General features: G+C 59.2%; 2 protein-coding genes across 4 annotated transcripts; one reads left to right on the top strand and one right to left on the bottom strand.

Annotated features, from left to right (window-relative positions):
• The first annotated feature begins 1,812 nt into the window (after positions 1–1,812).
• MAP3K6 (mitogen-activated protein kinase kinase kinase 6) lies at positions 1,813–15,289 on the top strand. Of its 3 annotated transcripts, none has more exons than XM_004592199.2 (29): positions 1,813–2,395; positions 3,189–3,328; positions 3,405–3,428; positions 3,664–3,854; positions 3,964–4,132; positions 4,450–4,556; positions 4,929–5,099; positions 5,188–5,300; positions 5,652–5,811; positions 6,037–6,199; positions 6,310–6,417; positions 6,521–6,570; positions 6,688–6,783; positions 6,887–6,974; positions 7,057–7,190; positions 7,481–7,608; positions 7,843–7,979; positions 8,319–8,424; positions 8,879–9,036; positions 9,136–9,328; positions 9,409–9,547; positions 9,843–10,002; positions 10,134–10,310; positions 10,572–10,677; positions 10,921–11,092; positions 11,184–11,296; positions 11,388–11,461; positions 14,680–14,756; positions 14,921–15,289. In XM_004592199.2, exons 1-29 carry the CDS (start codon positions 2,050–2,052, stop codon positions 15,009–15,011), a joined length of 3,891 nt encoding a protein of 1,296 aa, XP_004592256.2. In that variant the 5' UTR covers positions 1,813–2,049; the 3' UTR covers positions 15,012–15,289. The 3 variants fall into 3 exon arrangements, with proteins under 3 accessions (XP_004592256.2, XP_058533331.1, XP_058533341.1); XM_058677348.1 differs by having other exon boundaries at positions 10,572–10,722; positions 14,921–15,288; XM_058677358.1 differs by lacking the exon at positions 14,921–15,289 and adding an exon at positions 12,033–12,074 and having other exon boundaries at positions 10,572–10,722; positions 14,680–14,747.
• A 96-nt stretch (positions 15,290–15,385) lies between these two features.
• Positions 15,386–23,029, bottom strand: SYTL1 (synaptotagmin like 1). Its single transcript, XM_058677380.1, has 15 exons — positions 22,921–23,029; positions 20,495–20,723; positions 19,535–19,683; positions 19,238–19,316; positions 19,103–19,154; positions 18,682–18,751; positions 18,376–18,470; positions 18,113–18,226; positions 17,692–17,858; positions 17,464–17,560; positions 17,023–17,181; positions 16,758–16,836; positions 16,552–16,651; positions 15,783–15,988; positions 15,386–15,600 (listed from the first exon to the last, which is right to left on the bottom strand). The coding sequence occupies exons 2-15, from the start codon at positions 20,683–20,685 to the stop codon at positions 15,461–15,463; spliced, it is 1,698 nt and encodes a 565-aa protein (XP_058533363.1). The 5' UTR covers positions 20,686–20,723; positions 22,921–23,029; the 3' UTR covers positions 15,386–15,460.
• Positions 23,030–27,069: the final 4,040 nt, after the last annotated feature.

The following is a 27,069-nucleotide window of genomic DNA, read 5'->3' as shown; positions in this document are numbered from 1 at the left end:
ACCTGGCTGTGGCTGAGATCGCTGCTTCAGGTGCGCCGTCGGCTGGCCTGGGCTCTGGCTACAGGGTGAGTCTCCTGCCACAGCACTTAGATGGTGCTGCCTGAACCGCCACCACCACCCCCTGCAGCCAACAGCCTTATCTCTCTCAGACAGCTTCCTTCGCCACCTCCTCACTGCCAACTGCCACTGCATCCCTGTCCACAATTAACAATAAATCATTTACATGCTTTCCTGGCTTTCTGGGCTCTTCTAGTTACTGGAACAAACCCTCCAGGGTAGGACAGGGACCCAAGTGCCAGCTCTTCTTTTTTGTTCTTGTTGTTTTGTTTTTGTTGTTGTTTTAAGTGCATTTTTATTGAAGAGGCAGATTTACAGAGAGAAGGAGATACAAAAATCTTCCCTCTGTTGGTTCACTCCCCAAGGGACCACAATGGCCAAAGCTGAGCCAATCTGAATCCAGGAACCAGCAGCTTCTTCCAGGTTTCCTATATAGGTAAAGAGTCCCAAGGCCTTGGGCCGTCCTCTACTGCTCTCCTAGGCCACAAGCAGGGGGCTAGATGAGAAGTGGAGCAGCCAGGATATGAACTGGCGCCCATATGGGATCCCAGCGGTTTCAAGGTGAGGATTTAGCCACTGAGCCATCACGCCAGGCTTGCCAGCTCCCCTTAAGCAAGAACTTCCTGGTAGCTGGGAGAAGCAACACAGCTGCCAGGAAGCCACCAGGGCTTTGCCCCTGAAGGTGTGCAAAGCCAAGCCAGCAGGGCTTCCCAGGGTGGGACCGACTGGAATTTGAGCATGCACTGACTGCTCCCCCGGGGTCTGCAAGCAAGTGGCTTTCTGGCAGGAACTGCACAGCTCTTTTGCCCTTCCTGGCGCTCACACCTGTCTCTTGTAAGCGGTCTGCCCATCCCTACCTCCCCCGTCCCAGCCTCCATGGTAGGCCAAGTTCTCACCTTCTGCTGTTTACCTGGCCTACCTGGGGCCAGTTTGAACCTTGTGTCAAACCAGGTCTGTCATGAAGCAGCTGGGGGATAAAACAGCAGTCACCCCAGCCAGCATCTACCTAGCAAGTGATTTGACCAAAGCCATGTGTGTGCTGGTAACAGGTGGTGGCAGAAATGATCCTGCACCTGAGCAATCTGGCACAAGCCACTTCGTCTCTTGAAGTTCCCAGTTCTTGGTTTTACGGCCCACTAAGGTCTACACCAGGTTGCCTTGGTTACCGGTTTACACCAGACAGTTGAAGGGCTGGAAGCTGGGACACTGTTGTAGCTCAAAGGGTCAGGGTTTCTGGGGTTCTTCCAAGCGGGTAAAGTTGTGACTGTGAGATATGTTTTAGGGAGAAGTTAGAGGGCAGCAGGGGTCCCCCCGACCCCCGTGCAGGCTTTTCTGTCCCCCTGGTCAGAGGATAGAGGCTCTGGCCCAGAGCCAACGTCCCACTCCCTGCTGAGGCCCGGGATAGGAAAACAGGCCTCCCCTCACTCCAGTCTCTTCCCACCTGCACCTGCGGGCCCTGCAGCACACCCACTGTGCACCCTGCCCTGCACAGCCAGCTCTCCTCCAGGAGCCCAGCAGGGAATGCCTGCAAACCCCCAGGCCTGGGCGCACCACCCCAGTTGGCATACAGCGGGCGCGCACAGGACACACTGGCTTCCGGAAGTGGCCGGTCTCAGAAGTTCAGGAGGGAGGGGAGAGACCGCATCCCTAGTCTTCAGGGAGAGGAGCTGCCCCAGGGCCGAGGGTGGAGCTTTCCCAGGCGGCCGGGAAAAGGGCTGGGCCGGCCCACATGTGAAGGCAAGACAGAGCACAGAGCGACGGCGGGGTTCCCCTGAGGAGTGGCGGTCTCGGCCAGCCCGAGTCCCGGGATCGCCGGTCACCGGGTACCTCGGACTTCCCCGGGTTTCAGATCCGCAGGACTTGGCAAGTCTGGGCTGACATTTGCCCCCGCCCTCCCCAGACGCCAGATTGGCAGACCCTGGCATCTGGCCGGCCTCCAGAACTCGGGCCGCGCGGAGGTTTCCTCAGCTCTCGGCAGCTGAGCGCCCCCGCATGGCGGGGCCGCGCCCCCGGTCCGGGCCCCTGGAGCGAGCCGGCAGCTGCTGGCAGGATCCGCTGGCCGAGGCTCTGAGTCGGGGCCGGCCGCTCACGGCGCCCCCGGGCCGGGGCTGCTCGCGGAGCAGGCCACTCCGAGTGGTCTACGTGCTGACCCGCGAGCCGCAGCCCGAGGCCGGGTCTGGAGCCGGAACCTCGGACGCGGAGCCGCTGCCCCTGCGCTGCCTGCGCGAGGCCTGCTCCCAGCTCCAGGGACCGCGGCCACCGCCACAGTTGAGCAGCCTGCCCTTCGGGACGCTGGCGCTGGGCGACACCGCCGCGCTCGACTCCTTCTACAACGCGGGTGAGCGCGCGCTCCGGGGCGGGGCCGGGAGGGCCGGTGAGGGCGTGGCTCGGCGCCCGCGGGGCGGGGTCTGGACGCAGGGCGGGTGGTGGGCGTTGCTCGACGGCCGCGGGGCGGGAAGAGGGGCGGGGCTGCAGGCCCTGGCGCACGCGGAGCTCCCGAGGCTGAATCCTGGAAGGGAAGTTGCAATTAGGGCATGGGAAGGAAATCTCGGACTAGGGCCAGGGGCTGAACCAGAGGAATTGGCTTTTGTGGATCCTAAGACAAGACTCAGCAGCTGCGAGAGAACAGGCCAGGCCAGAAGGCGGCTGGTCCCTCTCTCTCCCACCTTTCTGGACTTGGTCATCCCAGAGTTAGCCAACCGTGGTTCCTGGATGTCCATGAAATCGCAGCCTCACATGAAGGCGAGGACACAAACGGAATCCATGTGGATGGGTCCTTGCCCATCTGGGTGGGAGGGCATGAGCTGTGTACACCCCCAGGTTGGCAGGATGGTGCAGGCCCCCTTTCCAGTCACCAGCTTGAGATCCCAGGGTAGAGTCCTGCCTGCCAGATGACTTGGGACGAGGTTAGAGGTGGGGTGCAGTCTCCCCTCCCCTACGCCCAGTGTGGGCATCAGGGTCGTAGCCCGGTGGGCCCAACTCCTCTTCTCCAACACGACAGATGTCAGTTATGGCAAAGAGCCTAAGGGCCCTAGGAGGGGGGGAACCTGAGGCTCCAGCCGGTGTCCCCCTTTCCCCCGCCACGCTGGGCTCCAGGGCTCAGGGCCTGCACCCTGTACCGTGTGCTGCAGATGTGGTAGTGCTGGAGGTGAGCAGCTCCCTGGCCCAGCCCTCGCTGTTCTACCACCTCAGCGTGCGGGAGAGCTTCAGCATGACCAACAACGTGCTCCTCTGCTCGCAGGCCGACCTCCCAGACCTGCAGGCTCTGCGTGTAGGTGGTCTCAGGGATAGGGGGACTGGAAGGGGGGGGCACCAGAGCCCGGGATGACTGTGTGTGTCTCCTGCAGGAAGATGTTTTCCAGAAGAATGCGGTGAGCAGACCCTACTCTCCCCCTCTGTATGTCCCCTGCCCCCCGACCTTTGACCTCTGCAGTTACCTCTGACCTCCCTGTGCTCACTGCCATCATGGGCCCCTCTGTTGGGACCTTTTTCCTTCCATTCTACCCCCCACCCCTACCCTGGCACTGACCTCTGACCCTGTCATAGCCCCCTCTCTACACCAGTGCTGACCTCTGACCCCATTGATATCTGCTTCCCACCTCCCAGGATTGCGCTGGCAGCTACACGCTGATTCCCTATGTGGTGACGGCCGGAGGCCGGGTGCTGTGCGGTGAGGCAGGCCTCCTGAAGGGCCTGGCCGATGGGCTGGTCCAGGCAGGGATGGGCACTGAGGCCCTGCTCACCCCCCTGGTGAGCCGGCTGGCTCGCCTGCTGGAGGCCACCCCGACAGACTCTTGGTAATGGGGTGCTCAGGGAAGAGGCACCTGGCAGAGGATGGTGAGGGTCCAGGGGATTGAGACCAGGCCCTTCCATGCCCTTCTCACCCTCTCCTGTCCTGGGTTTCAGTGGCTACTTCCGGGAGACCATTCGGCAGGATATCCGGCAAGCCCGAGAGCGCTTCAGCGGGCAGCAGCTACGACAGGAGCTGGCTCGCCTGCAGCAGAGGCTGGACAGTGTGGAGCTGCTGAGCCCCGACATCATCATGAACCTGCTGCTGTCCTACCGCGACGTGCAGGTGCCAGAGATGCCACCGGGCTCCCGGCTCTGCTGCTGGTGGCCGTGAGAAAGCCATCTAACCTGCCTGGGCCTGTTTCCTTGTTTGTAGTAAGGGGAGTGCAGGTGTGAGATGTGGGACACCAGGTGTGGGGCTCTGCTTCCTGGCCCTGGCAGGTGGCACAGAGACTGGGGCCTAGGCAGGTGTGTGTGTGTATGTGTGTGTGTGTGTGTGTATGTGTTGCAGGGAGAGGGGATGTCAGGGGAGGCAGGACCTCAGCCCAAGGTTTTCCCAGAGCCCAAACCCATCCCGCCAGCGCTCACTGCTCCCTTACCCAGGACTACACTGCCATGATTGAGCTGGTAGAGACGCTGCAGGCTTTGCCCACCTGCGATGTGGCCGAGCAGCACAACATCTGCTTCCACTACACTTTTGCCCTCAACCGGTGAGTGCTGGAGCAGGGCTGGGGACAGGGCCATGTGCTGGGTCAAGGCAGGGTGGCATGGGAGCCCTGCTGTGCAGGAAGCTGGTTGACCAGTATCACGGATGTCTGAACATCCTTGTTGTTCTGAGCCACTGTTGCTGGCAGGCACGGGGGAGGTGGCACTGCACTTGTGGGGTCACGGCTGCCCAAGGCCACTGCCCCTAGAATCAGTACTACTAGGAGTTATTACCCACCGGGGAGGTCAGAGCTGACCACATCACTGCTATATGGAGTCCCAGAAGAGTCGTCACTGTTTGCGGTCCAGAGGTCCCTGGGCAGAGTCAGGGAGAGCCATCAGCCACGTACCTACCGCCCCACTGCACCCGGCTGCAGGAGGAACCGGCCTGGGGACCGGGAGAAGGCCCTGGCTGTGCTGCTGCCACTGGTGCACCTCGAGGGCTCGGTGGCTCCAGATCTCTACTGCATGTGTGGCCGTGTCTACAAGGACATGTTCTTCAGCTCTGGTTTCCAGGACATCAAGTACCTGGAGCAGGCCTACCACTGGTGAGGAGGCAGACGAGCAGGCGGTAGGTTGGGCCAGAGGGGTGAGGAGCAGGCTGTGAGCCCACGGCTGGCACTTGTGCACCGCCAGGTACCGCAAGGCTTTTGATGTGGAGCCGAGTCTCCATTCAGGCATCAATGCTGCTGTGCTCCTCATTGCCACCGGCCAGCACTTTGAGGACTCAGAGGAGCTGCAGCTCATTGGTAAGCCCATGTCCCAGCTCCTTAGCTCCCACCCTGGGGAGGCAGAGGGGAGCCTGGGAAGAACACGGGGCCGGAGCTAGGATGAGTCCATCCCTTCTGGCTGCACTCTGCCCCCGCCTGCTGCCAGGTCCTTCCTCAGATCTGATCTGGGCCCTCAGGAGCCCTGCTTAAGCTGCACCTATGCTCAGTACACACTGCGCTACACATCAGCTGGAGCCCCATCACTCCTCTGTGCGCCTCCGCGAGATCCCGCCACACTTCACTTCCCAATCCTGTGAAAAGTGTGACATGCCCAGAACCTCCCCTTCTACCGCACCCACTCTCAGTGGAGGCCATGCCCCTATTCCCCAGGCATGAAGCTGGGCTGCCTGCTGGCCCGCAAGGGCTGCGTGGAGAAGATGCAGTACTACTGGGATGTAGGTTTCTACCTGGGGGCCCAGATCCTCGCCAATGACTCCAACCAAGTGGTACTGGCTGCCGAGCAGCTCTACAAACTCAACGCCCCCATCTGGTAGGTGGCCTCGTCCAGGGGTGCCTGGTCTGGCCTTGAGCTGTCAACCCCTATACCTGTGTCCTTGGCATTCCAGCCTGAACCCAGAGGCCAGGACCTGGTAGCTTCAGCTTTGTGCCCATAGCACCCCGACACCTATCCTCTGGCTATATGCCAGTCAGTATGCTCTCCCCAGCAGTGCTGGCTGGTGCCAGGGATGAGCTGAGGCAAAGACTGTGCCTGCAGGTACCTGGTGTCGGTGATGGAGACCTTCTTGCTCTACCAGCACTTCAGGCCCATGCCCGATCCCCCTGGGGGCCCACTGCGGCAGGCCCACTTCTGGCTCCACTTCCTGCTGCAGTCCTGCCAACCTTTCCTAACCGCCTCGCCTCAGGGAAGCCAGAGCTTGGTGAGGCTGCTGGGGGTGGGAGGTGGAGGCAGTGTAGGGGAAGGAGGGGAGGGAGGTCCAGGATGGAGCCAAGCCCCTCCTGGCTGATCTTTGACCCACACTGCCCACAGGTGCTGGTGGTGGAGATGAACAAGGTGCTGCTGCCCGCCAGGCTGCAGGTTCAGGGGGAGGAGTTGGTGGATGCTGTGACCCTGAGCCTGCTGGAGCCCAAGACCCAGGTGAGGTCCCTGCTGAGCCCCTGCTCCCCCGCTCCTCCTCTCTGCACTTCTTCTATCTTATCCCAGCTCCAGCGTCCTCCATCAAACTCCCCTTCTCTGGCAGGGTGACGAGGCCAGCTGGACCTTCCCGGTGGCCTCCATCTGTGGTGTCAGGTGAGAGGCAGGGCCCAGGGGCAGGGGTGGGGAGGGTGCTGGCTGTCAGTCGTTCAGTCCTGGCACTGCAGGTCAGGCCTGGCACTCACTGGGTTTCCCTGTCCTGTTCCTTCCCAGCGCCTCCAAGCAGGATGAGCGCTGCTGCTTCCTCTACGCGCTGCCCCCTGCTCAGGACACACAGCTCTGCTTCCCCAGCGTGGGGCACTGCCAGTGGTGCGCACCTTCTGAGAACGCTCCTGGCAGGGTGGAGGGTGTGGAGGGGCTGGGAGAGGTCAGGTATGGCTCCGCCTCAGACCTGACCTCCCCGTGCCCTCAGGTTCTGCGGCCTGATCCAAGCCTTGGTGACCAACTCGGATTCCACGGCCCCCTCAGAGGAGGCAGAGGGCGTGGGGGAGGTGCTGGAGGTGAGGACGTGGGACTGAGGGCTGCAGAAGGGCGAAAGGCTGTGGGCCCCGCTGAACCTCATTGTCATCCTGCGGCTCCCAGTTTGACTATGAGTACACGGAAACCGGCGAGCGACTGGTGCTGGGCAAGGGCACCTACGGGGTGGTGTACGCCGGCCGCGAGCGCCACACTCGGGTACGCATCGCCATCAAGGAGATTCCCGAACGGGACAGCAGGTGCGGTGAACGCCCGGGGAAGCAGGCAGGGGGCCCGGGTGGGCGGGGCTGCGCGTGCAGCAAGGCGGTGCCTGGAGATGGACTGCTAGGGTGGGAGGACTCCGAAGACCGCCTGCTGTGAACAGCAGGGGTCTGGGTGGGGGGGGGGAGTGCAGGCAGGGACGAGGGTGGCGGCTTGTGGATGTAGTGGGCTCCTGGGGGCAGGATGCGGCCGGTATTGGGTTTGGGGAAGCCTCCCAGCCAGCCCGAAGCTGCACATCCTCTTCTCTCTCTCCTCCACCTCCCGCCAGGTTCTCTCAGCCCTTGCACGAGGAGATCGCACTACACAAACGCCTCCGCCATAAGAACATCGTGCGCTATCTAGGTTCTGCCAGCCAAGGCGGCTACCTCAAGATCTTCATGGAGGAGGTGCCCGGAGGTATCTGCCTGTGTGGGATGGGAACGAAACCGAAGGTGTGGAACGCCAGGTGGAGAACCCCCTGGGGCAAAGGAAGCCTAGCGTGTGTGGGTGGTGCAGCCCAGAATTAGCTGAGGGAGTGGCCGCTGTTGGGTGATGGAGTCCTGGGCCCTGTGTGGGTGCGTCTGAGCCCTGGATAGAGACTGGGTGGCATAAGTGGGCCTCCGAAGACAGGAGTGAACTGCATTTGCCCAGGCAGCCTGTCCTCCTTGCTGCGGTCCGTGTGGGGCGCTCTGAAGGACAACGAGAGCACGATCAGCTTCTACACCCGCCAGATCCTGCAGGGACTCAGCTATCTGCACGACAACCACATCGTGCACCGAGACATCAAGGTGAGCCGCATGCCAAGTCGCGTCCGCCTCGGCTTGCTGGAGCAGGGCCTGAGTCCCATCCACAAGCCTGCAACTCCCATCCCGTGGGCAGATGGTTTGCCAAAGGATGACAAGGGTTATGAGAGGGAAGAGGCTCAGAGCCAAAATCAGCTCAGATGCCTGCTCCCAAAGGGGCATGTAAGTGGCGTGGCAGGAGGAGGTTGAGGGAGGAAGGGCCAGGCTGGGGGTTCCCAGGCTGGGGGCCAGGCTGGGGGTTCCAGGAGCCGCAGGATGACAAGGAACCAAGATGGGGCTCTAGAACTGCTGTCAGGGACCCAGCTTGGTGTCCTCACCAACCAGGGAGACAACGTGCTGATCAACACCTTCAGTGGACTGCTCAAGATCTCAGACTTTGGCACGTCCAAGCGGCTGGCAGGCATCACTCCTTGTGCCGGGACCTTCACAGGTGAAAGGGTGGCTATGACACGTGGAGGTGGGGAGCAGAGGGCTTCTTGGAGGTACCAGGGAATGAAGTTTCCTGTGTGGGGTTGGAGTCCGAATGGGGAAAGGGGGTGTGGAACTCAGAGCAGGTGATTGGACTGGAGTGAAGTGATGGCATCTCAGAGTAGATCTCAGGCAACTGATGACATTGAGTTTAGCACCTGAAATGCAGCCCAGTGTGTTGATGTGAGCCAAACCAGGTGTCAAAGGGGAGTTCCGGGGTGGGGGTGGGATAAGGGGGTGTTGGTGGAAACTAGGGTGGGCAACAAAATTCAGGATGGATGTCCGTGGCCAGGGGTGGCGCTGGGATCTGTTTTAGATGGTTGGTTCAGTACAAGTACAGGCAACCACTATAGGATGGAGTCCTGCTCTCCCATGGTCAAGTCTAGATGGGCATTGCTTTCTTTCTCCTACCCTAGGGACCCTTCAGTATATGGCCCCAGAGATCATTGACCAGGGTCCACGAGGCTATGGGAAGGCAGCTGACATCTGGTCATTAGGTTGCACTGTAATCGAGATGGCCACAGGTTACCCCCCTTTCCATGAGCTAGGGAGCCCACAGGCTGCCATGTTTCAGGTGAGACCCCTTTCTCAGGGCCTGGCAGGTGGAGGTGGCAGGGCCAGCCTGGACCATGAACACCTTTGACCTTGACTCTTGTTTACTTCCCACCCCCAGGTGGGCATGTACAAGGTGCACCCACCAATGCCCGCCTCTCTTTCCGCTGAGGCTCAAACCTTCCTCCTTCGAACTTTCGAGCCAGACCCCCGCCTCCGAGCCAGTGCCCAGGCCTTGCTGGGGGACCCCTTCCTGCAGCCTGGAAAGAGGAGTCGCAGCCCCAGCTCCCCCCAACATGCTCCCCGGCCTTCAGGTGCTGTAGTGAGTAGGGGGGAGGGGAGAGGGCTGAGGAAGAGCCGAGCTGACAGCTCTGCCCTTCCTTGCCTCCCTCAGGAGTCCCTGCAGCCAGTCCCACTCCCTCAGCTGACTCCGCCACCCAGGCCCAGACCTTTCCAAGTCCTCAGACACCCCCTCAGGGCTCTGCCAGCCCCCCAAAGCGCTGCCTCAGTTATGGGGGCACCAGCCAGCTCCGGTGAGAACCTAGGGTCCTCTTGGTCTGTTTATTTTTGCCTTCATACTTCTTCCAGATAAAGCCCTCCTAAGGGCCTGGGCATCTGGGTCACTTACAAGAGTGGCATTTGATGTCTATCTGTGTCCTCTCTCAGGAACTTTTACTCCCACTGCGCCCCCTCAGTGCCAGGATGGCCTCTTTTTTATTCCTCTGAGGTAGACATACAAGTAACAGAGCCAGGATTCAAACCCTGGGACAGAGGTGGCTGGATGGTGCTGCCGCCCACCTTTCAGCCACCGCTCCCCATTGTGCCCAGCGTGCCCGAGGAGCCTGGGGCCGAGGAATCCGCGTCCTCAGAGGAGAGCTCGGGGCTGAACCTGCTGCACCAGGAGAGCGAGCGCCGGGCCATGCTGGCCGCGGTGCTGGAGCAGGAGTTGCCTGAGCTGGCGGAGAATTTGTGCCGGGAACCGGAGCAGGTGGGCGGCCCGCCCCACCGCCCCCTGGTGGTGGAGCGTGGACAGGCGTCGCATTGATGGCCTTTCCTCCAGCTCCCAGCATCTCTGGGGCTCAGGTGCCAACAACTGCTGACCCCTACGTTTCTTCTCAGGATTCCCATCTGGACAGGATGCACGTGGAGCAGCTGGTGCGCTGCCTCGGGGCACACATCCACACGCCCAACCGCCGGCAGCTGGCCCAGGAACTGCGGGCCCTGCAAGAGCAGCTGCAGGCCCAGGGCCTGGGGCCTACCCAACTGCATGGCCCTCTCTTCGCCTTCCCGGATGCGGTGAGGGTGCCTTCTCACAGCTACAGTACCCAGCAGCAGGCCACGAGCTCCCAGTGCCTGGGCATGTGCTAGGCCTTGGGGGTCCTGGATTCCTTGTCTTCTGCATGAAGATGGGGTTGTTTGCCCTGTCCTAGCTTCCCAGCCCTTTGCTGGGCCCCCAAGTAAACCCGCTTGCTTCCTGCAGATTTTCTAAGCCTTTCTAGACCTTTACACTTTTGTCTTAGGTCAGGGGACCCAGCCGCACCTTCCTTCTCTCCCCAGGTGAAGGAGATCCTTCGTAGGCGCAGGATCCGCCCGCACTGGATGTTCGTGCTGGACTCGCTGCTCAGCCGCGCTGTCAGGGCCGCCTTGGCGGTGCTGGTCCCAGGTGCCAGTGGGAGCAGGGAGCAGGGACCGCAGAGGTCCAGCGAGGGTATGGCCCTGGGGGCATGGCCAGTAGGTGCAAGGAGGGGGTTGGGGTTGGCTGGGGCGAGGCGGGGGAGTTGGAGGGCGGGTGACTGAGTAGGAAGCTCCTGGGCTGGACCCCCCCCCAGGGTCCCTGCCTCTCCCCCCTCTGGGCTCCATCCGAGAACATCTCACCCCGCCTGAGCTCACCCCGCCCTGATTGCAGAGGTGGAAAAGGACACGGTGACGCTGAGATCGGAGGACCTGGGTCCAGAAGGCGAGTCCCCACAGCAGCAGCAGGAGACCCTGGTCCATCTGAGCCCACCCGCGGGAGAACCCAGGGAGGAGCCCCCGACTCTGATGGTGCAACTGGATCTCCTGCAGGCCGAGACAGACAGGTAAAGTCACGGAGGGTCGCGCGGAGCCTGGGAATGGGCTGCACCCCTGGCCGCAGGAACCACTCCATCCTCCTCTCTCCCCCTCCAACAGGCTCCGCGACATTCTGGCCAGGAAGGAACGTGAGTGCCAGAGCCTGATGCAGCGGGCCCTGCAGCAGATGGATGAGGAGGCCAGCACCCGCGTGCTCACTTCAGAGCCCCCAGGTGAGCGGTGTCTGGCTGGAGCAGCAGGTGGAGGCTGCTCTCTCACGGGAGGCTCCCCACGCCAGAGCCTCATTGCCTGACTCCTTGACAGCTGCTACCTCTGAAGACCAGAACCTGGTCCAGTGGCTCCAGGAACTGCGCGTGGATTCTGGCACCATCCAAATGGTAAGGAGAACGCTGGCTCTCCCTGCCCTCCCACCCCCCAAAACCTTCAATTTCTGTCCATCTTTCAGAAAAAAAGTTGATACTAGAATATTTAGTATACTGTCCCATTGTGTGGATGGAAACACTGAAACCCAGAAAGGATGTGAGCTGCCTCAAGCTTTTCTTTTTTTTTAAGTTTATTTATTCACAAAGCTCTCTCTCTCTCTCTCTGTCTCTCTCTCTCTCTCTCTCACACACACACACACACACACACACACACACAATCTTCTGTCCCCTGGTTGACTGCCCAAATGCCTGCAACAGCCAGGGCTAGACCAGACAAAAGCCAGGAGTCAGGACCGCAAGCATTGTCTGCTGCTTCCATGTGCATTCCCAGGAAGGTGGATTGGAGGCTGGAGCAGCCAGCCTGCCTCCAGTCAGGCATTCTCATATGGGCAGGGGGCATCCAAGGCCCTTGGTTCAACCACTGTGTCACCACACCCATCCCTGCCTCCAGCACGTTGCTGGTCGAGTGGAGCAGTGTCCTACTCTGTGTGGACATGGCCATCTGTGTTTATTTTCTATTTCTCAGGTACAGTGAGCTGTTTCAGTCTACGCAATGTATAATGACCAGGTACTTGGCACGTGTATTGCCGCACACACTGCTCACTTCTGACTTAACTATATTGAAATATGCAATTAATTGTTGTCATCGTCATTATCCAACATTGGCAGTTCCCCCCCTCCCCAGGTGCACGTCAAGGTCCTCTTTCCATCGCCCTCCTCCCCACGCCCTCCAGGCTTTGGCAAGCACTGCCCTGGCCTCTACTTCTCTGAGTTCAGCTTTAGCGAGGCCATGTGCTATCACTGTGCATGGCTTATCTCACTCATGATGTCATCCAGTTCCATCCATGCTACAGACTGGATGACAAGGACAGTAAATGACAGAGTGCCAGCTTCTTGATTGTGGGAGAATATTCCCTTGTGTGTATGCACCACGTTTTCTCTCCATTCATCCACTGGGGAACACTTGGGCTGATTACATAGCCCAACTCGCAGGCAGAGCTGCTGTAAACACAGAATACACACATCTTATTGGCAGGCTCACCTCTGTTCCTTGAGGTATACAAGGTCACTTCAAAGTGTAAGGAAAAGGCGGGCCTGGCGGCGTGGCCTAGCGGCTAAAGTCCTCACCTTGAAAGCCCCGGGATCCCATATGGGAGCCGGTTCTAATCCCGGCAGCTCCACTTCCCATCCAGCTCCCTGCTTGTGGCCTGGGAAAGCAGTCGAGGACGGTCCAAAGTCTTGGGACCCTGCACCTGCGTGGGAGACCTGGAAGAGGTTCCTGGTCCCGGCATCGGATCGGTGCGCACCGGCCCGTTGCGGCTCACTTGGGGAGTGAATCATCAGACGGAAGATCTTCCTCTCTGTCTCTCCTCCTCTCTGTATATCGGCTTTCCAATAATAATAAAATTAAAAAAAAAAAAAAAAAGTGTAGGGAAAAGGGAATGAAAAAGACATGTTTATTTTGGTGACAAAATGTTTTGATATCTTTGCACAGGTTTTTCTCTTTTCTTTTTTATATTAAAGATTTATTTTATTGGAAAGGAAGATTTACAGAGAGAAGGAGACAGAGTGAAAGATCTTCCATTCACTGCTGGTTCACTTCCCAAATTGTCACAATGGCTGGAGCTGAGCTGATCTAAAGTCAGGAGTCAGGAATCTCTTTCTGGTCTCCCACACAGGTGCAGGGTCCCAAGGCTTTGGGCCATCATTTACTCCTTCCCTAGGCCACAAGCAAGGAGCTGACTGGGAAGTGGAGCAGCTGGGGCATGAACCAGTGCCCACATGGGATCCCAGCATTTTCAAGATAGGGTTAGCCAATTGAGCTGTCATGCTGGGCCCTACAGGTTTTTCATAACATGCGTTTTCTTTTCCTTTTTCTTTTTTTTTTTTTTAAGATTTATTTATTTTAATTACAAAGTCAGATGTACAGAGAGGAGGAGAGACAGAGAGGAAGATCCTCTGTCCGATGATTCACTCCCCAAGTGACCCCAACGGCCGGTGCTTGCCAATCCGAAGCCGGGAACCAGGAATTTCTTTCTGGGTCTCCCACACAGGTGCAGGGTTCCAAGGCTTTAGGCCGTCCTCAACTGCTTTCCCAGGCCACAAGCAGGGAGCTGGATGGGAAGTGGAGCTGCTGGGGTTAGAACCGGTGCCCATATGGGATCCCGGCGTGTTCAAGGTGAGGACTTTAGCCGCTAGGCTATGCCGCCAGGCTCTCCCCCACTTTTTTCTTTAAGATTTATTTATTTTTGTTGCAAAGTCAGAGTATATGCATAGAGGAGGAGAGACAAAGAGAAATCTTCCGTCTGATGACTCACTCCCCAAGTGACCACAACAGCCAGTGCTGCGCCGATCCGGAGCCAGGAGCCCAGATCCTCTGCCAGGTCTCCCACGCAGGTGTAGGGTCCCAAGGCTTTAGGCCGTTCTCGACTGATTTCCCAGGCTACAAGCAGGGAGATGGATGGGAAGCGGGGCCACTGGGATTAGAACCAGCGCCCATATGGGATCCCGGCGTGTTCAAGGCGAGGACTTTAGCTACTAGGTCATGGCACCGGCCCCATAACATGTATTTTCTATGAACTTTCAGAAAACTTTTCTTCAGCATAGATTTCAAAAAGATTTTGGACCAAAACGAATTTATCTTTCAAGCCATTTTAAAAAGATTTATTTATGTATTTGTAAGGTGAAGTGACAGGAAGCAAGAGATGGAGAAGTCAGTCTTCCAGCCACTGATTTATTCCCCAGATACAGCAGCTTGAACTGGCCAGGCTGATGCCAAGTCTCCCTTGCGGGAGGCAGGACTCAAGGACCCAGCAGCATCATTGCTGCTACCAGGCACTTCAGCAGGCAGCTGGCTCCAAGGTGTCGGGGACTGGTGGAGGGGCAGGACTTCAGCCAACACACAGTAGGTGCCCCACGGGGCAGGGATGCTACAGTGCCCCCCCATTCCACTTGACTATGAAAGTCTGTGGACCACACAGTGGGGCAGCTGAATCATGTCTATGGTATTACAGCTCTAGGTTGTTACAGCTGTCCTAATTTACATTCCTAACAAGAGCATACCTGAGTTCCTCTTTCTGCACAGCCTTGCCAGCATTTGCTATCTTTTGTCTTTCTGGATCTTTCTGTAACCTTACCTCTCCCTGTGTCTGTGGGGTTTTGTCCACTACCAGCTGCTGAAGCACAGCTTCACCCTCCATACCCTGCTGACGTGTGCCACGCGAGATGACCTCATCTACACCCGCATCAGGTACAACCCTGGCCCCTTAGGCTGAGCCACACATCCTGACTCCCAGTTGCTGGCCCTGGGAACTGTAGGGCCTTTGGGGACAGAGGGGGTTCAGGAGAAGACAGGTGGGGACGAGAGAGAACCCAGGACCCTCAAGCCAGGCTACATGCAGGCTTTATCTCCAGGGGAGGGATGGTTTGCCGCATCTGGAGAGCCATCCTGGCACAGCGAGCAGGATCCATGTCAGGGACCCCCGGACCCCGGGAGGCTGAGTGAGAGCATCCAAAACAGGAGGGACCATGGATGGACGCATGAAGACCACACAGGCAGCTTCTGACACTTGTGCCCTGGGGTCTGGGCAGCTGAGGGTGGGTGAGGGTCAGGCAGGACTCAGGCCTCAGTGCTGTGGGGCGGTGTGTGTGAACTAATCAGAGGCTCCTCCTCCCCATGCATACTGTGAGGGACCAATGACTATTAAACAGAACTCTTTTGTACCCTTGTCTTGGCAGCTTGGGAGGGGCATGTGTGTGTTGGGCGGAGGTCTTTGTGTCCAAGGCTGAAGCCCCTGAAGCTGGTCTCTCTCACTTCCCTCTAACTCCCCCCACCCCATGTGTCCCGTTCCCCTTCTTCCCCTGGCACAGTGCAGCCTCTTCCTGCCCTCAGAACACAGTTTATTGATTTCGGTCAAGGGCAGGTCCTGCCGTGTGGGCCAAGGCTGGGAAGGACTATGTCCTGGGGACCAGGTTGGTTCTGAGGGGGAGCAGGCCATCGACCCACTCGCAGGGCCGCTCCAGCAGGGCCTGCCACAGCTGCTTCTCCTCGGGTGTGGAGTCCATCCAGGGCACCTGGAGCCCATAGCTGCTGCCTGCAGGTGGCAGGGGGAGATGGAGAGATGGGCATGCTGCGTAGCTCAGGCCCCAAGAGACACCTGCCTGGTCGCAGATGCTGTCAAGCCCCATGACACCCCATCGCACCCCCGCCAGATCTCAGGGGCTACCAAAGCTCAGAGAAGGGCAAGAGAAGTGTCTGAGGCCCTGCTGGTCTTACCAGTGCCCAGGCTGAGGCGTGTGCCCCCCAGTTGGCGGCTGCCCAGGGTCCCGTGGTCCCAGAGTGAGAGCTCAGCGCAGGCCTGGCGCAGGTCAGCAGGCCCAAAGCCATCGTAAACCATGGTGTGGTTGAACACGGGGCTGAGGTTGCGACGCACCACCCTCGTGCGCTGGCGGCTGGCCCGGCTGTCATCAGGCAGCACTGAGCTATGGGTGAGGGGGACACCACCAGGTGACCACCCTCACATTTTCTAGAACCATCCTGCCAAAAGTCCCACCCGTTGTCTCTCCCACATGTCCGCATACCCTGGTTTCTGCTTGAGACCTGGTTTCAAACCCTCAGAGCCCTGGGACCTTGGTTCTGGCTGTCCTCCTAGGCTCACTGCCTCCAAATGTCCACTTCTTCTAGGCAGCCTCCTATGCTCCTGTGCCTGCAGGGGAGCTCTGCCACTCCTTCCCTCAAAAACCTGCACTGGTTCCTTCCACCTCCCCACTTCCCCACAGTGTGGGGATGGAAGTTTTCAAAGCTTCATAACCCTACCTGTAAAGTCCTTGGTGGAACCCAGGACCCAACTGGCTTACCTTCATCTCACGTCCCAGCATGAGCCCTAGTGGTCTTGTAGAACTTACTTTGAACTACAAGTTCAGAGCCAAGCACCATAGCCTCACCTTTGGGGTCTCTGTGGAGGGGCTCTGGGTTCACAGCCCAGGCTAGGCCCCCCAGAGAGGTGACTAAGTAGGGGCTGCTGGACTGTTGCTGCGGCCCTCACCATTGCACGTAAGTATCCAGGGATCCGGCCCGCAGCGGCATGAGGCCCTGGGCCTCCTTCACCCAGAAGTGCAGCTCCCCGCTAGGAGGCTGGCCCGCACCTGCAGAGAGGCTCGGTTCAGGTCCACTGCCTAGGGGAGCCGGGGTCTCCCGCCTCCTCAGCCCGCCTGCAGGGGGTGACCTCGCATGGGGTGGTCACTCACTCACCCTCGGAGCCGGCGGGGACGTACTTGAGGGACAGGGAGAGCAGTCCACGACTGGGAAGCTCGTCGGGAGAGGGTGGGACCTGCGGGAGGTGGGTTCGTCAGGGGGAGGGCGAGGAACCGCAAGGGAGTGGAGTCTCCAGAGGAGGTGTGGTGTGGGGGCAGGGCCTCCAGAGGAAGACCCGAAGAACCGAGCATCACCCAGCAGGGCACCGCGGAAGGAAGGCAGGCGACAGGTGGGTTTCCGCGCGTGGGCATGGCTGCCTCACCCGCGGCTGCAGGGGGAGCCAGGTGGGCTCTGAGTCCCAGTTCCATGTGTCCAGGGGCACTTCCACTTTGCCCAGAAAGATGTTGCGGCCCAAGCTTTCACGGTGCCATACGGAGAGGCTCAGCACCCGGCCGCGGAGCTCGGCCTGCGGGACGGAGTACTGGGGACAGGAGGAGCACTTTAGCGGGCAGACCTACGGGGACGTGTGTCCACATGCTCCCCCACCCTGGGAAGGGCATCTTAGCAAGCAGGAGGGGCTTCGAACACCTGCCGTGCGGCTGCGACAGGACCGCTGCAGAGTCAGGGGACCAGGGATGGTGGGTTAAGGTGAGGGTTCGGCCGGCCACTCCTCCGCAGAGCCACTCCTCCGCAGAGCGGCAGGAAACTGGCTGCACCTGCATCCTGCTGGGGAATGGGAACGCCCCGTCGGGGCAGCCCTCACCCGCAAGGTCTCGTTGAAGATGGGATTCAGGTTCCGTTTCTTCACTGCCGTCTTGCGCTTGCTCTGCTTATCCGGGAGGAGGTAGCTTTTCACATAGCTGGGGCGGGAGAGGGGAGGATGCGTGGTGAGGCCAGGGCCTTCTGGTACTCAGGTGGAGGGTGAGCCTCGAGAGCTGCCCTGGGAGCCATGGCCCCGCATCCCCTCAACTTGGTCGAGCTGGGCACTCACGGGTCGGAGCGCTGGCGGCGGGCCGCGGCCAGGCCCTGGCACTGGATCACCTGCACCCGCAGCTCCGCGGTGTCGGGCTCGTAGCGCAGCGCGAAGTGCAGAGAGCCGCACACCTGCACGGCGCCCGCCTCGGTTTCCCCGGCCAGGCTCACCTGGCTGCCGCTCAGCTGCCGACGGGCAGGGGTGGGAGTGAGGACTGGCGGACGCGGCCTCCCGCCCGTCGGGGCTGCCGGGGGTATCTCGCCTTGCAGGAAGGATAGAGCGAGCAAGGCGGCACACAGCGCCTCGAGGCGGGTGGGCGTGGGGGCACTGGGCTCCGGGGCGAGGCGGTGCTCAGGCGAGGGCTGTGCCAGGGCCACGGACGGGGGCGCGGGGCTCGGCGACCTCCCCACCCCGCGGCCTCCCTCCCGGCCTCGCTCACCGTGCAGGAGCTGAGGCTGGACACCGAGGAGCTGCAGCTCAGCATGCGGTTGAGGGAGGGGCTGGGCCCCAGGACCTCTTCCCCGTTCTCCACGTTCTCGGATGCAGCCTCGGTCTGGACAGGGCGCAAATGACTGGGGCGCCCCCTCTTCGCTCGCCCTTCCCGCTCTTCATTGCGCACGGACACCGACGGGACAGGCGCACTCCGCTCCACCCTGAGTCCGCTCCGGGTCTTGCGAGTCGCCGCCTGCCTCTCCCGCCTACCTGGGCCGCCGAGGGCTGAGGCTCCGGCTCTCCCCACGACGCCACCGCAGTCTCCGGCTCCGGGTCCGCCTCCTGGGAGTGGATCTGCAAGTCCCCTGCACCCGGGTGGATCGGAGCTGCTGAGTGCGCCCCCTCCTACCAGCCTGAGCCCATATGGAGGGGCTGGTGGTCTGCAGGTTTGGGACCAGCCAGGACTGCCTTGGGCCACTGGGTCCACTTCACCGCCGTCCAGGCGGGAGGAGGAAGGTGCCACAGCCAATTGGGGCCCACAGTCTCTCTGTGCCCCTAACATAGGCCCCCACTCACCTTCATGTGACCCTGGCGCCTCCAAATTGGAGGCTTCAGCTGGGGTAGATGGAGAGCATACATCCAATGCCTGAAGAAGGCAAGGGGTAGAGGTCATGGAGGGGGCTTGTGAGGAGGGGTCAAAGGTCACACTAGGGTCAGCAGTCAGAGGCTTCAGCCAGGTACCAGTTTAAGGTTTAGAGCTACCCCGCCTCAAGGCAGGGCTGGTAACCAGCTGCAGGACCAGTTGGGCCTGCCTAAGCCTGCCCCAGCCAGCCTGGTTCCCAGGTGGGGACAGGAGAACTCAGTCCCAGGCCCTCCCCCTACCAGGGGTGGGGTGGGAGGTGGTCTCGGGACAGCCAGATCCAGAGATCCCACCGAGGGCCCAGCTGAGGCCCGTACAACATCTGGTCCCCAGCAGCCCAGGCACACGCTTCCTCACCTCATCCTGGGTCTCGCTGAGTCTCCCCACAGGGACCGTGGCTTTGGGGGTGCTGGGAGTAAGCAGAGGCAGCGCTCAGGGGGAGGCGCAGGGACTGGCAGGCACCTTCTCCCACTACTGCCCATGTCTCCTTACCTGGCCACTGGCTCTTCTCCAGTCTCTCTCCCAGTAGCCTTGGAGTCTCCATCACTGCCCAGAGCCTGGTCCCTTGGAGCTGGGTGTGAAGTTCCCTGAGTCTGTATTCTCAGGGGCTTGGTGGGGATGTGCTGCCTGGAGTTCAGGGCACCCACCCACCCAGAGCCTAAGAGGCAGTGCCTGCCCAGAGACCTGGGCTCAGGGCCAGGCAACACAGTGTCTAGGACACCCTCCCTGTCTGTGGCCAGGCTTGCCCTCTGCTTCTATCCCTCCCGGGACGGGGGGATCTCCCCTCACCTCTTGGGCTCTTCTTCCTGCGGATAGAGGCACGGACAAGGTCAGGGCCAAAGTGGGCATGCTGGTGCCGCTGGGAGCGTGCCTCCTGGAACCAGTCCCCCGTCAGGGTCTTCAGTTGCCCAGGGTCAGTGAGTGAGGCCCGGAGCTTGCTGGGGGAGGGCAGAGGGTGTTGCTGTCACTTCTCAACCCAAGCCAGGTCCCTACCAGGGACTGGGGGACCAGGGACCCAACAGCTACCAGATTGGATCCCTGCTCTGGAGGAACTCAGGCTGTGGGCCAGACCTGGTTGGGGTTAGACAAGTGCGTTTGAGTGAGGTGAGCTCTTGAGTGAGGAGGTGACAGTTGAGTTGCTATTTTACAGGGCAAGTTGGGATTCTCCAGGCAGAGAAGATAACACTTTACTCAGTTAAGGCTATGGGCCACCTTGGCATCTTCTAACACCACTGTACTCAAGGAAGGGCCTGGCCTCACAGGGCTAGGGAGTGTCTGTCCCCAGATCTGGCTGTAACTCCCAAGTGCCTCTGCCACCGTGTCCTGACAGGAAAGGAAGGACAGTTGGATAGCTTTGGCGGAGAAGCCAAGGGAATGGGCAGCCCCAAGCAACCGTGTGTGTGAGCATGCACATGTGTGTAGGGCGGGGTTCAGTCACAGATGAGCCAGTGAGGCAGCAGGGCCCAGCCAGGGAGGCACTGCCCAGGAGTTGGGCACTGCCCAGGAGTTGACCCCTGACTGAAGTGCTGGGGTGGAGGGGCAGTACTTAGCAGGTGCAAGTGTCTGGAAGGAGTGGGGAAGAGGTGGCAGAGAGCTGGGGCAGCCATGCTGAGTGGGCCACGGGCACAGGGGATGGGAAGGTGGAACCAAGGAGCCCTGAGGTGTCTGACTGTGTGCTGGCCTGGAGCCAGCAGTGAGGCTCAACCCCCCAGCACCTGAGGCTCCTGCCTGCTGAGCTCCCCTGCTCACCTGACCCGCCCTTCATCCAGCTGGCGCAGGTGGGCATCTCGTTTGAGGACATCAGCAATGGCCTCCTGCTCCTCCTCCGTCAAAAAGCTGAGGTCCAATAGTCCATCAGCCTCTAGCTCTGGTCCATGTGCCATGGGGATGGAGGACAGGGCCCAAGGGCCCTCCTGAGATGGGTGGCCCCTGTGGGGCATTAGCTGGGGCTGTGCCCCAGTCGGGCACACATGGCTTCCTGGGGGGAAGACCAAGGGTCAGGTCAAGCCCTGGCTCAATACAACAGATTCTGATACCCCTTATGTTCATCACCCCAAACAACTACCCCGATGGTGCGTCCAGAACAACCCGGGTGGCTGAGGTCAGTGAAGTGGATGGTACATATGTGATCCATCGCATGTGAACCCACTTGGAGACGTGTGCAGACACATGCACGCACACACACGCAGGGGAGTCTCAAGACAGTGCACACAGACATCTGTGCAGACTGGTGCATGTCACCTGGCCCCCCAGGCAGAGCCCTGTGCAGGCGCAGGCTCAGACTGTACCCTGGAGCAATAGACACACATTGTCAGCTTGCACATGGGGAGGCAGGGACCCACCAGCTGATTCACCTGTGTAAATCTGAGTACAAGTATATGCCCCTGCATACACATCACACAGACCCTTGTCGCACAACACATGCAGTACCTAGTGGGGTTGTGACCTCCTTGGAGGGAGGAACAGAACCTTTCCCTCAAAGCCAGCTCTGTGCATACAGCAGGTGGTTGTAAAATTGTATCAGTCAACTGCTGAAATGCACCTTTACCCACCAGGATGTACATACATAGCCACCTACCCAGAAACACACACATACACACATCTGCTGAAATATACCTGTAGCCTACATGGGAATGTACACTCCCCCTTGCATCTGCTGCCCTCCTGTCTAGGATTCTCTGAACCTGGGTTCCCCATCTGCACCCCTCATGTCCGTCCTGCCCTGGCTCATTTGCCCTTCCTGTCTGAGGCAACCTCCGTCCCAGCCCACACCCCCCACTTCCTTCCAGAGGTAACTGCCACACCCACTCCATGGAGGCTTTCAGTCCTGCCCTCTCACCTGGAACCTTAGGCTCTTCTGGCCACACGGCTCCCCCACCCTGTAAGACCTGGCTGGGTTCCTGGGGGGTGGAGGCATAGGCTGGCAGAGCAAGTGGTGGCCAGGTACTATGGTGACTCCAAAAGGAAACTGTCTGCCCAGCTCTGAGGGGCACGTGGATGCAGCAAGGGGTGCCCAGTTCAGTCCTGGCTGTGACCTGAGCCCATGAGGAGGCCTCTCCTCTCTTCCCGCCCTGCTGTGCCAGGATACCTGATGGAGCAGAGCCGGGAAGAGGGCGGCTCCACGGCAGGTCCTGGCCTGTCTCTAGTCAGTTTCCTCCCAGCTGAGTCAGTGTCAAAACCCGTGCAGCCTCCTCCCCTGGGGCCCCCTCTGACCGCCTGGGGTTTTTGCAAGTCTTCACTGCATGGGCGCAGGATGAACACCATGTGGGTGTGCAGGGTGGACACTGCGTGGGTGCAGGGTGGATGCTGGTGCTGGCTGCCCTGCAAGGTGGGTGGGTGCTGTCTCCCTCTCTAGCACTGCCATAAGTCTGAGTCGGGTGGACGTGGGGTCCATGTATCATGCCACTCGTAAATGTAGCCTGGGTTGATCCCATTGTGCAGTGTGTCCAGAGCTGTGGGGATGTGCATAGGGCACACTCCCTCTGCGTTGTCACTGTGATTCACCTGTGTGCTGGGCTGCCTTTGGGCGCTGAATGCTGTCCTGTGTGATATGCTATGTGTGTGTTGTGTGTTATCTTGTGTGCTGTGCACTGCTATGCTGTGTGCGATATTGTGCACTATGTTGTGTGCTGTGTTGTGTATTATATCATGTCCTATATGCTATGCTGTGTGCTGTGCACTGTTATGTTGTGTGCTGTGTGATACTCTGTGTTGTTCTATGTGCTGTGTGTTTCCTATGTGCTATGCACTGTGTTGTGTGCTGTGTACTGTTGTTATTTGCTGCATGCTATGCTGTGTCCTCTGTGTTGTTGTGTACGCTGTGTGTTCTATGTGCTATGCACTGTGTTATGTGCTGTGTGTTGTGGTTGTGTGTACTGTGCTGCATACTGGTGCCGAGGCAGCCAATAAGTGTGTGTATCCAAACGTGGCGGTAGGTGCGTCCTGAGGCTCTGCCCGGGGCATTGCAGCCCTGTCCCCAGCGGTCCCCTCACCTCACAGTCCCTTCTCCTCCCAGTCTATACCTCCCCGCTGTTTCAGATCCTCAGGACAGAGCATTGGGAGAGTCTGTCCAGAGGTTTTAGTTTCACACACAGTGTCCCTTCCCCCCACAGGTCCTCAGGGCTAGAGGGTTCTCAAGATCCCGGGTGGCAGTGCCTGGCCCTCAGGTGTGTTACCTGTGTGAGTCCAGAATGGGAGGCCAGCAGTGGTGGTGAGCCGGCTCAGGAGTTTCGGGGGTCAGAAGGAGAGCAGCTAGGGACTAAGGCTGACTGCCAGCCAGCAGCGGCCCCCACCGCAGGAGGAGGAGGAGGAGGTGGAGGAGGAGGAGGAGGAAACACCTCAGCAGGGCCTGATGCAAAACCGGGCCTGGACTCTCAGCTCCAGGGGGTGAGGGCGCCCTGCAGCAGGCTTCCGAACCCAGAACCCATTTGGTGGGTACACTGGAGAGGCTTGGGGCTTGGCTCCTGGCTCCAACACAGACTCTCTCAGTAGCTGCAGTCGGACCAAGCCCTGGGCCCAGTGGCTATCAGTGCAAGGGGAAGCAGCCCCACCCGGCCCACGGAGGAGCTGATAGGAACTTGGTTTGACAGCAAAGTTGGAAACCGCACTAAGAACAGGGAAATGGAAGAGGGGAGGGCTTTGCAGCTGAGTACGGTTCCTGCTCTGTCACTGGGGCACCCCCAGCAAGTGTCGCAGCCTTTCTGAACTGCAGCTTCCTGCCATGAAGACTGCGGAGGCTGAACCCAAAGCACCTGCTGTGAGTCGGGTGCCGAGACAAGCTGGCAGGCAGTATGTGCCAGATTTGCCCTGTCCCATGTAGCCCACAGATATTTCCTCTCTGGGGAGTGCTGGCCATAGCAGAGGGGCTCTCTCCAGCTCTTCTGCCACCCTGGGCCTCATCCATTTGAGAAGACCTGGGCACTTCCCATCCCCCCCTCCTTTTAAGCCCTTGCCATCTGTCCTTGGACCCTGCACATCTGGAGAATAATGGCAAGCTTGGGCCCTAGATTACACTGGCTTTGGCACATGAACCTGTAGGGCTGCTGTTGTTCCCCACATCCCCAACAGGCCATGCTATTTCCTGCCAGCTCCCCTCCAATCTATCTGCCCTGCCCTATACCCCCTGGCTCCCCTGCTGACACCACAGGGGACAGAGGGCAACTCATAGACCCTGGTGTGGGCTCTGAACAAACTGCTGCTCTGCTTGCTCCCATTGTGGGACCAGAGGCATCGTGGGACCTCTCTCCAAATGTCACCATCACCTTGAGCGACCTATAGCTCACAGGTCAGCCTTCCCTCTATTTTGTGCTAGTCAGTCTTATTTCCTGAGCCTCTTTTATTTATTTAGTTTGAAAGGCAGAGCACACAGAGGCAGGGAGAGACAGAGAAACAGACCTGCTGCTTTGCTTCCAAAATGTCCCCAGTAGCCAGGGATGGGCCAGGCTAAAGCCAGGAGCCAGGAGCACCACCTGAGAAGCAGGAGGAAGTGGGCCACCATCTGCTGCTTTCCTAGGCACATAAGGAGGAAGCTGAATTAGAAGCAGAGCAGCTGTGACTTGAACTGGTACTCACCAGCACTGACATGGGATGCCACTGGTGGTGGCCTGGCCTATGACACTACAAAGCATGGTCCAGGGAGCCTCCCTCTCTCTCAGATTTATTTTGCTTTTATTTTTTATTTATTGGACAGGTAGAGTTTACAGAGAGAGGAGGGGACACAGGAAGAGAGAGCTCTTCCAGCTGTTGGTTTACTCTCCAAATAGCTGCAAAAGCCAAGGCTGGGCCAGACAGAAGCCAGAAGCCAGGAGTTTCCTCCGAACCTTCCAGGTGGATGCAGGGGGTCCAAGCACTTGGGCCATCTTCCACTGCTTTCCCAGGCCATTACCAGGAAGCTAGATTGGAAGTGCAGCAGCAGAGTCTTGAACTGGTTCCAATTTGCAATGTCGGGTTGCAGGTGGAGGTTTAACCACAACACTGGTGCCACACCTCTATCAAGTAGGGGTTTTACGACAGTTGAGGCTCTGACAAGCTCTACATAAAACACAAACACAAGGATTTGTGGACCACCTCTGGGGGTACACCAGTAATGCCTGCCACCTCCATCTCCCCGGATGGACAGAGAGCAGCCAGAACAGCCTCCCCACTTTCCCCAGGATACTCTCCACCCCAGTGCCTGCTTCCAGCAGCGGTGAGCCTGGGGAGGCATCAAGCTCTGCTTAGCCTGCAGGTCCTGGCTATCCCTTCCTCCCCCTGGCTGCTTGTCCTTTCATCACTGTGTCACCTTGTTGCAATTTCCAGCCACCAACCCTGCTCTCCTACCACTCAGAGTTCATCTGGCACCTTCTCCACCTGAAACCTTCCCTAGGTCTCAGTATCCTCTCCTAGCAACAGTGCCCACCATCTTGCAGCTTCCAGCGGCTGCCCACTCCCCATCCGACTCTTCCCAGCTGTGCCCCTTCTCTGCTCAGGTGCACTTCTTGCCCTGGTCTCCTTGCCCTACAGGAGACCCTCTAGTCCTCTTTGCACAGCCATCAGAGAACCCTCCCCTCCTACTTTGCTCCTCAGATTGGAGGGTGCCAGCTAGCTAGCCAGCCAGGGTACACTTCGGCCCATTTACCCATCTATTCTGAATCAGAGCCTTCCCTTAGACATGGCCACACTACCTTCAGAGACAGCCCCACCTCCTTTGGCAGTATCCAGCCCATGCCTGACCTCTGGCCTTAGGGGCTGTCCAGCGACACCCTCCACCTGACCTGACTATCCTTTGCTGGACTCTTCTTCCTGCCCCTGCAATATTCTTGATCTTCTGGGTTAAAGTTCTGCCTAGTCTCCACCTGATCTTGGATGGAGTTTCCTTCCCACAGGGGCACGGTCGGGAGTGCTTTCCCCACAGCGACTCCTCTCCATCCCCTCTGGTCACAGCATCACCTCCTCCAGCGCACTGGCTCTCAGGGCAGTTCAGAGGGGGCTCTGCGATCTTGAGCAACCACCCTACCCGTCTGTAGAATGGCATAGTAGTGCCTACCTTATGGGCAAGTCATGCTTTTTAATTGCAAGGCAACTCACATAGGAGGCCCACATAACTTCTGGTGGCTTTCACGCCCTGTAGGGCTGGAGCCAGCCTTAAAGCTTGCTCTGCACATCCTGCTGGGGCCGTCCTTGGTACCACGCCTCGTCTGTGCACTGCTCATAGGGGCTGACGGTGCAGGACAGAATCTTGGGAAAGAAGAGCTTGGAAGTGGGGAGGGCCCCTCTGCTGATCCTGGTATGGAAGCCACAGCCCTGCAGTCTGGGGGAGGGGGGAGCCGGCAGACACCAGAAGCAGTCTCCATGGCAGCAGATATAACCACACAGGGTCAGAGGCCAAGTCATCTGCTGGTTCAATGGAACAAATAGGCAGGGCTGGGACAGACTTCAGTGACGAAGTCACTGTTTTTCCTCTTAAAGATTTATTTATTTGGGGGCCCGGCAGCGTGGCCTAGCAGCTAAAGTCCTCGCCTTGAACACACTGGGATCCCATATGGGCGTTGGTTCTAATCCCGGCAGCTCCACCTCCCATCCAGCTCCCTGCTTGTGGCCTGGGAAAGCCGTCAAGGACAGCCCAAGGCTTTGGGTTTTGGGACCCTGCACCCACGTGGAAGACCCGGAGGAGGTTCCTGGTTCCTGGCTTCGGATCGGCATAGCATCGGCTGTTGTACTCACTTAGGGAATGAATTACCGGACGGAAGATCTTCCTGTCTCTCCTCCTCTCTGTATATCTGTCTTTCCAATAAAAATAAATAAATATTTTTTAAAAAGAGATTTGTTTATTTGAAAATTATGGGGAGAGAGGGGACACAGGGAGGGGAGGGGGAGAGAGAGAAGAGAGGTCTTCTGATCCACTGGTTCATTCCCAAGATGGCTACAACAGCCAGGGCAGGGCCAGGCTGAAGTCAGGAGCCAGGAGCTTCTTCCAGGTCTGCCATGTGCATACAAGGATCCAAACACTTAGACCATCTGCTGCTGCCTTTCCTAGGCCATCAGCAGGGAGCTGATCAAAAGTGGAACACCCAGGGCACAAACCAGCACCCACATGGGCCCGGCAGCGTGCCATGGTGGCCAAAGTCCTCGCCTTGAATGCCCTGGGATCCCATACGGGCGCTGGTTCCAATCCCGGCAGCTCCACTTCCCATCCAGCTTCCTGCTTGTGGCCTGGGAAAGCAGTCAAGGACGGCCCAAGGCTTCAGGCTTTGGGACCCTGCACCTGTGTGGGAGACCCGGAAGAGGTTCCAGGTTCCTGGCTTTGGATTGGCACAGCACCGGCCGTTGCACTCACTTGGGGAGTG

Source organism: Ochotona princeps, chromosome 2, assembly GCF_030435755.1.
Source record: "Ochotona princeps isolate mOchPri1 chromosome 2, mOchPri1.hap1, whole genome shotgun sequence".
NCBI classification, from domain to species: domain Eukaryota; kingdom Metazoa; phylum Chordata; class Mammalia; order Lagomorpha; family Ochotonidae; genus Ochotona; species Ochotona princeps.
The sequence above is the reverse complement of the archived record's forward strand: the minus strand, read 5'-3'. Positions and strand labels throughout refer to the sequence as shown.